General features: G+C 39.3%; 1 protein-coding gene across 2 annotated transcripts in view; it reads left to right on the top strand.

Annotated features, from left to right (window-relative positions):
* STAG2 (STAG2 cohesin complex component) overlaps positions 1-12,562 on the top strand; it is a 232,976-nt gene that overhangs the window by 120,331 nt on the left and 100,083 nt on the right. For both annotated transcript variants that reach the window (XM_082262770.1, XM_082262771.1), the window contains exons 14-15: positions 6-113; positions 420-531. In XM_082262770.1, the coding sequence (XP_082118896.1) occupies positions 6-113; positions 420-531 (220 nt within the window). The remainder of the gene's footprint in view (positions 1-5; positions 114-419; positions 532-12,562) is intronic.

Raw genomic sequence — 12,562 nt, 5'->3', positions numbered from 1 at the left:
TGTAGAAGTAGTGATGAAGTTCTTACTGCCGAGGACTGTGAGAATGTTTACCACCTGGTGTATTCTGCACATCGACCAGTAGCTGTTGCAGCAGGGGAATTTCTGTTCAAAAAGTAAGTTATTATACACACTTCACACTGGAATTTCAGGCAAGACCCAGCTACTGAGCCTGTTTATTTGCAAACCTGCCCATAATAATCTTTGAGTATTTTCGAAGTTAATTTCATATTTTTAACTATTAATCTTTTAAAAACTTAACTGGCAGACAATTTTGGCATGCTTTTCCAGATTGTTCTTTAAAGTATGTCACGTTTAGAATCTTTGTGCGTTGAAAAAGGAGCTGTAAACAGTCATGTAATGTAATTTGTGAATGTGCACCAAAAATATTTAATGAATGGATGGATATTTATTTTTTCTAGATTGTTCAGCTGTCGGGAGCCTGAAGATGATGGGATTTTAAAACGAAGGGGAAGGCTTAGCCCAAATGCCAATCTTGTCAAGACATTAGTCTTTTTCTTTTTAGAGAGTGAGGTAATGTATTAATCACAGTCTTATAGTTTTATTTGTAGGACGTTAAGTGATTCTAGTTTTATCAACTTTGCATCAACTTTGCATATTAATAATTCCTTTTTGAAAACGAAACACTTATCCTGGAAGCACTTGGCTCTCCAGGAACCTAATGTTCCCTGTATTTCTGCAAGTCTTTCTTGCTTGGTCATTTGAATTGATTTTAAGGCCTAATCTCAAATTTACAACTGTCTAAAAATTGAACAGAGTGATTTAAACATCTTTTAGCTTCAGGGATTGAAACTGCACATGTAAAATTATCTGCATGTATGTTAACCTTGTCCATAGGTATTCGCTATGGCTGAGGATGGGTTCTGTGTGAGATTTAATCACTGGTAGTTTGAACCAGCAGAGTTGGTCAAGCAATGTCCACGTTTTTGTTGTGCTGACAGGTCTTACTCTTATTTTTAACTAGTTTTAAACTTTGGTCGTGATACACACACCCAAAAAACTGTAATCGTACAAAGTACATGTGTAGCATGTCCAATCTCTCTGCCCTTCTGCTGGGACCCCCCTCCCTGTATACAGCGAAGAAATCAACCGTGGCGGTTGGCCCATGCCCCAATATATGCAAAAAAACAAAAATCTAGAGACAAAGTAGGGGTTTCAAGGCTAATTGGGAGAAGGAAGACCAGAAAAGCGACACATTAAAATGAACTCATTTATTGGTATATCTTAAAAGAAGGTTTGTGTACAATGAGGGATATGCAAGAAATTACATAAGACATCCCTCATATATTAACCAACATATAAAAAAAACAGCACAGAAATATATCCCTGTTACGGGAGCAATACATGCTTCAAGCTGATGTTGGTGCAAGAAGTCTTTGGTGATATTCGGTTTGTGGGTCCCAATGAGCCAAACATATTTTTTTCATATGTTGGTTAATATACGAGGGATGTCTTATGTAATTTCTTGCATATCCCTCATTGTACACAAACCTTCTTTTTAATATATACCAATAAATAAATTAATTTTAATGTGTCGGTTTTCTGGTCTTCCTTCTCCCTATTAGCCTTGAAACCCCTACTTTGTCTCTAGATTTTTGTTTTTTCCAGTATACAGCGATTGTCAGCTTTGATTATTTAGAGCAAGGATTGCTGAGTACTGTGAGACAGTGTGGGCAGCTGCAGCTCTCAAAAAAGCAGTTTGAATCGGTGTTGGTAAACAACACTGAACAGACAGGTATATAGGAAGGTATTGGGTAACCTAATGCTACTTTTGTATCATTCTGTTCATTCAACTGTAAATCAAAGGGATGAACTGCAGATGAAGTAATTTAACCCCCACTTCGTCAGCCGTACACATGTATGCGGCCTCTCGGCGGGTGGGCTTTAACGCAGAGGCCGCATATATGCATCCTAAATCTTGACATTTGTGTGCTGACCCTGCACACTCCCAGCAAGTTACTGGAAAGCTCCTGATGCCTACTTGCGATCAGGAACTGTACAATCATGTGACTGCTGTGAACCTCTTAAAAGGATAGGAGGCAGAAGCTGTCAACTTTAAAAAATAAATAAAATGTTCCTCTGTTCAACCCCCTTATTAAAACTAAATAAAAGTATGGGCTTGTGGGAAAAAAAAATTGTATACTCCCCTAGATAGATTCAGCTTCGATCCAATGTTGCATCTGTCCCCCCTGATTAGAAGACTGAGATCTGAGCGATCAAAGACCACCGATCGTTCGTTCTGTTCTCAGCCTTCAGTGAGCCTGTGACTGTTAGTTTTGCCCCTCCAGCACTCACCAGAGCAGCTTGATAAGAGGCTGAGCCAGCTGCTGGTCCAGGCATGTGGGTGAATACGGACCAATAAAGTTGGGATCTCTCCTAAACCTGGCTTGGCTGAGTGACGTCAGCCGCCAACAGACTTTAGCCTACTGTCGGCTGTAAACGGGTCACAGGACTGCAGAAAGAGCTCCACTCCTGGGGTCCCCAGGAGAAGTATAGCCAGAATAGTAAAGAAATGAAAAGTTCTTGGACAGCTGCACTCCAATGGCAACGTCTTTATTGAAGTAAAGAATCCATACAGTATCAGTAGACACAAAAGACCGCAGCAGCTGACGTGTTTCACACCCAGCGCTGGTGCTTAATCATAGCTGATGAACATCACACACAGGAGAAAAGGTGTGTGTATGTATGTATGTGTGTATATATGTGTGTGTATATAGGTGTGTGTATATGTGTGTGTGTATATATATATATATATATATATATATATATATATATATATATATATATATATATATATATATATATATATATATATACATGAAATACGCTATGATTCATTTGGTTTACTGGTTAAAGTAATTCATTTGAGCCCCGCCTGCCGTCATGTGTGATGAAAAGACACTAATACAGGTGATGAAAGGGTGAGAGAAAACAGGGCTCAAACTAAAAGCTTTGAGTCCGTATCTCCACCCAAAACACTAACCATAAAAATATTAGAAAATTGGGTATCATAACATTTTTTTTAACATGAATAAACATAGAAATTAAAAATAAACACAATAATAACTGATGAAAGGTCTCAAACTATAAATATAACTAAATGTAATGCAAAAACAGTGGAAATCCACTGCTAATACATACAAAACATACAAAGAATCATAAAATTGATGGAAAAATAAATAAAAAAACCCCAGATATTAACATCCATATACAGTAAAATATATGGTAATACAGTTTCGCCACAAGATGGCCATTGCGGACACTATTGTACAAAACGTGCCACGTCCTATTAAATATAAATGAGGGATATTGCTATTGCATTGAGAATGGACTTTCCCAGCACCACAACATGACAAAATTGTCGTAAAAAGTTTTATTTTATTTTAGAATAGAGTTAAAAGGCTTTTACCATCATCACACGCAAATATAAATACAGACAAGACATCATTTTTAAAAAAATAGATCATAAGTATATTGTCAATGACAATATACTTATGATCTGTTTTTTAAAAAAATTATGTCTTGTCTGTATTTATATTTGCCTGTGATGATGGTAAAAACCTTTTAACTCTATTCTAAAATAAAATAAAAATAAAACTTTTTACGACCATTTTGTCATGTTGTGGTGCCGGGAAAGTCCATTCTCAATGCAATAGCAATATCCCTCATCCATATACAGTACTTGACGATTCACACAATTCAAAACCTCAAATAATCACTGTGGTAATAAAGTCCTAGACATAGATTTATATTAATTGATGTTAATATTTTATATTTGGAACTTCCACCTCTCATTTCTCAAACCAAAACATGGGTAAAATATATATGTATACAAAGTATCTATTCTTTAAACCACAGTAAGTATATACTAAGAACGAGCTCCCTTGAACTCTACATATTCTATTACATTGTGTTAATCACATCATGAGGGGAGGGGAATATTGTCCACAGATGTAAAAATATGTAAGTATATACATTGATGCAAAGGCACCTAAACCAGGCTCAATCATAACGCATATACATACATACATACATATGACCCACCAGTACCAATGAAGCAACAAAATATGCCATACATGATGTGCCATGTACCGAATAGGGCACACCACATGTGGATGGCCACAACAGAATGGAGAGGAAACCATCCCTGAAGAACCATAAAAATCATTATTATATATACAAATAACATGTAAATGAAGTGAAGAAAAAAACTATATAAAGACATTTCATCACTTTATCTGTACATAAGTAGATTGACAAGGAGATCAATCATAGAAATGAGAAACATCCCATTCAAAATGTAAACCTATTGGCTTTCTAGTATTAAGACTGAATATCCAAAAGACCTCCCTCTTGCATAACAACCTAAATGTATCTCCCCCCTCCTAGTGTTCAATGAAATCTGTTCTAGACCTTGAATGACAAGGCTAGAGACATCCACAGAATGGCACCCATTTCAATGTGTAGCCACATTGGTAGAGTGCTTCTTTTGCATGTCATAGAGATGGTCTCAAAGGCGATGTCTCAATCTGCGGGTTGTGCGTCCCACATATTGAATCTGGCATAAACTACATGTAATAACATAAACCAAGTATTTGGTGTTACAGTTCATAAACGATGAGACCCTAAATACGCTACCCGTAGATGCTAAACGTATTATTTCACCCCTTTGAAAATGTGAGCAATAAAAGCACCCTCTTAAGCCGCATCTAAAAGTGCCCTGAATTGCAACCAATGAGTTCTGCTTGACACCTGTATACAAACTGGGCGATAGAACACTGGCTAAAGTGGGTGCTCTACGGGAAACCGTTCCAACTCCCTTAGATAGAATTTGATTGTAAATAGGATCACTACTCAATACTGGTAGGTATGTAAGGACTATTCTTTTAATTTTATCTTATGCCACACTGTATGGGGTAGAAAAAACAGGGACCCGATCATTGTAATAATTTTTTTCTTCGCTGAAAGGTATTTTTATTCCTATTCTTATGTCTCCTGGCAGTTATACGTTTGTCTGACAACAGATTATATTGTGAGGTATTATTTGCAATTTTTATGGCCCTATTGAGATTATCGGGATACCCTCCCTCTTTAAACCTCTGTCATATATGTAACCTCCTCTCTAAAATCAGTATCCCTGTTACATAGACTTCTCAAACCCAGGAATTGGCCCACATGTACTCCATTTATAGTATGTTTAGGGTGGGCAGAGTCTGCTCTCAAAGTATTGCCTGCAGACAGCTTCCTAAAGAGACTGGAAATTAGCCTGTCGACCTCACCTGTTAGTCAGACATCCAGAAACTCAATCGTCCTGGAGTCCATATGTCCTGTAAAATGCAAGTTTAGATTGTTTTCATTCATGTATTGTAACCACTCGTTTAGACTAGTCATCTCACCAGGTACACACTGAAGAGTGAGAAGTATTATCGAACAGAAATGCTGGGTAAGACTCGCCAAAAGGTTGTCGAGAAAGTAAAGGCTATGCTGCAACCAGAGAATGCTGGCAGCTCACTCTCATTCACGACTGACTGCTGGTCAGGACAGAGTCACTTATGATTCCACATGCCACTTCATTGACAGAGGATGGATAAAAAGGCAATTGGTGTTGAATACAAAAGTGATGCAAGGATCCCACACTGAGTACAGTAGAGAAATGTTTCTAGGCTTGCTTGAAGACTGGGGTATCGCCAAAGACCGAGTGCTCCGCTGTCTCGAACGAGCACAAGCATCAAACATGCAGAAAGGAATGAGGCTTGCTGATATGTCACACCTCAGTGTCATGGCACACCCTCCAACTTTCAAATGAAGGTCTGTCAAGCCAGAGAGCTTTGATTGATATGTTTTGAGAAGAATAAAGAGATTAAAAATATTGTGCTGGCAAGTCTTTTGAATCCTTGATACAAGATCCATGCTTTCTCTTTTGATGATGTATTGGCCAAGGCATAACAATGGCTGACAAAAGATATTCAACAGGAGGTGCAGGAGGTTCCTGCTGAAAAGACAAGTCCAGAACAGCATTTTTATAATCTGAAAAACAGAAAAATGTCCAAGAAGACGACAACGAACAGAAGAGACTCTTCTTTTTTGTGGTCGAGTTGATCCTCACATTTTCAGTATTTTATTGGGGCCTCATGCGGAGGATTCTTCTGAATCTGCAATAATGAGCCTGGATGATGAACTTCATCTCTATTTGAAGGAACCAGTAATTGATAGAAGTGGTGATCCTCTTTTTAGTGGTGGAGAGAAAATGAGGCACGCTGCAAAAGACTTGCTTCCCATGCTAGAAGATGTCTCTCTCTGCTCCTCTGTCCTCTCCTACTGTACCAAGTGAGCATGTTAATGAAGTGGCAGCATTATATAAAAAAAACAGAAGCTGTGAACATGCTGAAATGTTCTGCTTTCTGCAGTATAATATTATTCTACTTACCTGGGAGTATTGAAAAGTGTAGTAGTACTAGTGTCCACTCCAATCCACTGTCTAGTTTTGTCGAACTTTTTTCTAGCAGTTTTGCACTGACTGCAGTAGTGATTAAAAATCATTGCAGTGAGTGCACTACTGCAGCAGTACCGTGTTTTCCCGAAAATAAGACCCGGTCTTATATTAATTTTGGCTACAAAAAACACACTAGGGCTTATTTTCAGGGGATGTCTTATTTATTTACGGCATGCACAATAATTTACATTTATTCAAAAACAGTCATGTCACCATGACGTTCTTAAAGTGGTTGTAACCCTAACAAAAAAAAAAATTCTGATTCTTTAAGGCATGATAGACAGCACAGTGCTTGTATTGTGTCATTTACCCCTCTCTTTGTTCTAAAAAACCTGCAATAAAACAATAAAATGTTTTTAAAAAAGTTCCTGCGTCCCCGGTCTTCTCAGGAGTCAGCATTAGGACATTCAGTAATCCCAAAAATAAACCTTGGTTAAAGGCATTATAAAATTATATAATCCATTTTGTAAAAAGATTATACAGTGTGCAGTGTGTCTCTTTTTTGTAACTTTATAGTAGAAAATACCTTATTTACAGTGCCATTGGGTGCTCACATGACCCACCGGAGCTCTTCTTCCCCCGCTTTCAGCACTGCAGAGTGAGGGGCCACTGACGTAAACCGCGAGGAGAGGAGATCTAACTCAGGTCATATGAGCGCCCAGCGCGCTGTAAATAATCTATTTTCCACAATAAAGTTACAAAAGGAGACATACTGCACATTATATAATATTTTTACAAAATGGATTAAATGTTTTTAGAACGACTTTAACTAGGGCTTATTTTTGGGGTAGTGCTTATATTGCAGCCATCCCCAAAATTAACACTAGGTCTTATTTTCAGGGTAGGGCTTATTTTCAGGGAAACAGGGTAGTAGTCCACTGACTCTTGTCCAATCCAATGTCTAGATTTTTTTTTCTAGCTATTTTGCACTGACTGCAGTAAATCGTTGCAGTGAGTGCACTACTGCAGCAGTAGTCCACTGACTCCAATCCACTGTCTAGCCGTTTGTCTAGCTTTTTTTCTAGCAGTTTTGCACTGACTGCACTTTTTTCTATCAGTTTTTATGCAATTAAGGTGTGAAGAACAAACTCTTAATGTTAATAAACATTAACCTGTTCAGTAACAGATTTGTGTTTAAAATTTTGTTTATTTTGCAAAACTTTAAATGTACAAAATATTGGCCAATGTCGGCCGATACCGATATGCAATGGCCAAAATATCGGTATCGGCAACTAAAACCGATATCAGTTGTTAACTAGTAAGTACACCCCTCACATTTTTTGTACATATTTTATTATATCTCTTCTTGTGACAACACTGAAGGAATTACACTTTGCTACAATGTAAAGTCGTGAATGTACAGCTTGTATAACAATGTAAATTTGCTGTCCCCTCAAAATAACTCAACACAGCCATTAATGTCTAAACCGTTGAGAAAAGTGAGTACACCCCTAGGTGAAAATGTCCAAATTGGGCCAAATTAACAATTTTCCCTCCCCGGTGTCATGTGAATTATTAGTGTTTCAAGATCTCAGGTGTGAATGGGTAGCAGGGGTGTTAAATTTGGTCCTCCTCGCTCTCACTCTTACTGGTCACTGGAAGTTCAACATGGCACCTCATGGCAAAGAACTCTCTGAGGCTCTGAAAAAAAGAATTGTTGCTCTACATAAAGATGGCCTAGGCTATAAGAAGATTGCCAAGACCCTGAAACTGAGCCGCAGCATGGTGGCCAAGACCATGTTGTTTAACAGGACAGGTTCCACTCAGAACAGGCCTTGCCATGGTCGACCAAAGATGTTGAGTGCAAGTGCTGCCAGCATTGCTGCAGAGGTAGAAGGGGTGGGGGATCAGCCTGTCAGTGCTCAGACCATACACCGCACGCTGTATCAAATTGGTCTGCATGGCTGTCGTCCCAGAAAGAAGCCTCTTCTAAAGATGATGCACAAGAAAACCCGCAAACAGTTTTCTGATGACAAGCAGACTAAGGATTTTTAGAACCATGTCCTGTGGTCTGATGAGACCAAGATAAACTTATTTGGTCCAGATGGTGTCAAGCGTGTGTTGCGGCAATCAGTTGAGGAGTACAAAGACAAGTGTGTTCATGAATGGGGCTGCATGAGTGCTGCCGGCACTGGGAATCTACAGTTCATTGAGGAAACCATGAATGCCAACAGGTACTGTGACATACTGAAGTCTCATGATCCCCTCCCTTCGGAGACTGGGCCGCAGGGCAGTATTCCAACGACCCCAAACACACCTCCAAGGTGACCACTGCCTTCCTAAAGAAGCTTGAGGGTAAAGGTGATGGACCGGCGAAGCATGTCCCCAGACCTAAACCCTATTGAGCATCTGTGGGGCATCCTCAAACGGAGAGTGGAGGAGCGCAAGGTCTCTAACATCCACCAGCTCCGTGATGTCATCATGGAGGAGTGGAAATGGACTCCAGTGGCAACCTCTGAAGCTCTGATGAACTCCATGCCCAAGAGGATTAAGGCAGTGCTGGAAAATAATGGTGGCCACACAATATTAACACTTTGGGCCCAATTTGGACATTGTCACTTAGGGGTGGACTCACTTTTGTTGCAAGCGGTTTAGACATTAATGGCTGTATGTTGAGTTATTTTGAGGGGACAGCAAATTTACACGGTTATACAAGCTGTACACTCACTACTTTACATTGTAGCAAAGTGTAATTTCTTCAGTGTTGTCACATGAAAATATATAACAGAATATTTGCAAAAATGTGAGGGGTGTACTCACTTTTGTGAAATACTGTATAATGAGGATTTTTATGGATCTTTAGGGATGGTTTCCTCTCCATTCTGTTGTGGCTATCCACATGTGGTGTGCCATGTTTGGCATATATTATGTTGCTTTGTTGGTCTAGGCTAGGGTATGTATGTATATGTGCTAGGATTGAGCCTTGTTTTAAGTGCATTTGTATCAACATATTTATTTGTATATTTTTATATCTGTGGACAATATTCTCCCTTCCCTCTGCATAGTACGATATCATGATGTGATTAACACAATTGTAATAGAATATATAACGTTTAAGGTAGTTCGTTCTAAGTATATACTTACTGTGGCTTGAAGAATAGACACTTTGTATACATATATATTTAACCCATGTTTTGGTTTGAGAGATGAGGTGGAAGTTCCAAATGTAAACATTGACATCAATTAATATAAATATATGCTTATGACAGGGGTGGGGAACCTGCGGCCCGCACAGTCATGGCGTCTGAACCCACACGCTGTGGTCAGTCTGCATTGAAAGGGGGCACGCTGTGGTCAGTCTGCATTGAAAGGGGGCACGCTGTGGTCAGTCTGCATTGAAAGGGGGCACGCTGTGGTCAGTCTGCATTGAAAGGGGGCACGCTGTGGTCAGTCTGCATTGAAAGGGGGCACGCTGTGGTCAGTCTGCATTGAAAGGGGGCACGCTGTGGTCAGTCTGCATTGAAAGGGGGCACGCTGTGGTCAGTCTGCATTGAAAGGGGGCACGCTGTGGTCTCTCTGCATTGAAAGGGGGCACACTATACCTTGTTTACTGAAGGCCCCTTTCACACTTTTGTGACCTCAGTCACGCAATTTTTTACAGCGTTTTTTTGCCGCAAAGCAATGCCTGTTAAATTTATGCATACATTTTGTACGGCCCCTGAATGATGTTGGAAAAATCCAAATGGCCCTTGGCAGAAAAAGGTTCCCCACCCCTGGTCTAGGACTTTATTACCACAGTGAGGATTTGAGGTTTTTAATTGTGTGAATCGTCCAGTATATGGATGTTAATTTCTGGGGTTTTTATTTATTTTTCCATCAATATAATGTTTTTGCATTATATTTAGTTATATTTAGGCCTCTTGCACACGATACTCCTGTTGAGCATCTTCTTTTTCAGCCGTAATTTTTGTCATATTGAAAAGCGCGCATTTGCGAGTATTTTCCGCGCATTTTTGCGCAAATGTGTTCACGCAAATTTGCATAAATTTGTGCCTCTGAATATGCAAATTTTTTTCAGATCAACAGTATTATCGTGTGTGTTCATTTGATCGCATTTGCGCGCATTAGGCTTAAATTACTGTCCAAAAATGCAGATTTTTCTATTTTGTTCTTACTGAAGAATACGCGGCGCTCATTTACGCGCCTGTGTGCGTAGGCGCATTAGAATGGGCATTATTTTAGCTCGTAAAAAAAAAAAAAATAAAGCTGTACTGAGCATTTTTAAGCTGCAGTGTGCAAGGGGCCTTATGGTTTGAGATCTTTTATCAGTTATTGTGTTTATTTTTCATTTCTATGTTCATGTTCCAAATTTTTTGATACTCAATATTCTCATATATTTTCATGGTTGGTGTTTTGGGTGGAGATATGGACTCATAGCTTTTAGTTTGAGCCCTGTTTTCTCTCACCCTTTCATTGCCTGTATTGGTGTCTATTCATCACACATGATGGCAGGCGGGGCTCAAATAAATTGATTAAACCAGTAAACCAATTGAAGCATAGTGTATTTTATGCATATGTATTTATATACCTTTTCTCCTGTGTGTGATATTCATCAGCTATGATAAGGCACCAGTGCTAGGTGTGAAACTCGTCAGCTGCTGCTGTCTTTTGTGTCTACTGATATTGTTTGGATTTTATATTTCAATAAAGACGTTGCCATTGGAGTGTGGCCGTCCAAGAACTCTTCATTTCTTTACTTGAATTGCAGAGCCAGCACCTGCATACATAGGGAAGCATGAGTTGGAGGACACACACCTGGAGTTGGAGGACACGCACTCCTCCCTACAACTATTTTCCTGCTGATTAATTTATTTTTTTTTTTTAAACATTTTTATTTTAACTTTTTTTTTATTTTTGTTTTGCATATACTGAACATATATTTACACATTTCCTATTTAAAAAGGTGCAAAATGTATTTCATTTATAAATACGTTTGTAATTATTTGTACCAGAATTGTAATTGTGTCATTCTAAATAGGAAAATTACAGAATAAAATGTACATGTTTTATCTGCAGTAACAGTATTTCTTTTTAAACTAAAACTACTTAAAAAAGTTTTTTTTTGCCCTTGATTGTCTGATTGTGAAAAAAAAAATCATTGTTGCTAGACAATATCATGAAAAGAAAGCATTGTGTGTCCTTAAACAATATGTGTATTACATTGTTCATTTACGTAATGATATAAATATTGCTGAAAAATAAGGTCTATAGCAGAAAAATAAAAATTGCTCTTATCCATAGGGGGTGAATAGGTGTGAGAGGCTAAGTTAAATGGCATTTTTCCTTTTTGCTTAAAGCGGAGTTCCAGCCTCGGAAAAGTTTTTTAGAAAAAAATACCCCCGGAACAGTCGGGGCTAGTGCATTACAGAATGGATAGGCTCTGAACTGTCTTAGGTCGCACTTACCTTTTTAGAAGAAATACTTACCTTGAAAATTTCTTGACCAGCGCTGCCATCTTGGGTGTCCTCTTCGGTGTCCTCTTCGTCTCCTAATGCGCCTGCACCGGCCTCACTCGTCAGTTCCGGTGCAGACACGTGCTCCCTGCACAGCTTCTGGAAACAAATAAACCGTTGGTGCAAAACACCTGTCCCCTGCGCTCTGAGTAGTGCAATCCTCTATCCAGCTTGGCTATAGACTTGCAGATGTCGAACTATTGACACAGCAACTTTGGAATGCTTCAGCCTTGCAGCCACTTCACAAGACCAGGATGGTCTGGGAACTCTAAAAACAGACAAACACAAGGGCGCACCGGCCTAATGCATTATCCTTTAACCAGGTTTATTAAAAGAAATAGATTAAAAATACTCTCAAACGAGTTCTTGATAAAAGCACATTAACAAAGTATAAAATCATCAGCATCGAGATCGGAATTGGATCGTCCCCTGAAGCTGTATAGGCTTACGCGTTTCGAGCTTAAAGGATAATGCACTAGGCCGCTCGGCACAGCTTCTGGGCAGAGAATGACGCACCTGCACCGGAACGGACGAGCGGGGCCGGTGCAGGCGCATTGACTCCTGGGAGCGATGACGTTCAGCTCCCAGGAGTTAACGC

The sequence above is a fragment of the Pelophylax lessonae genome (assembly GCF_965119305.1).
Source record: "Pelophylax lessonae genome assembly, chromosome: 7".
Lineage (NCBI taxonomy): Eukaryota > Metazoa > Chordata > Amphibia > Anura > Ranidae > Pelophylax > Pelophylax lessonae.
Note: the sequence above shows the minus strand (reverse complement) of the source record. Positions and strands in the feature narration are given on the sequence as shown.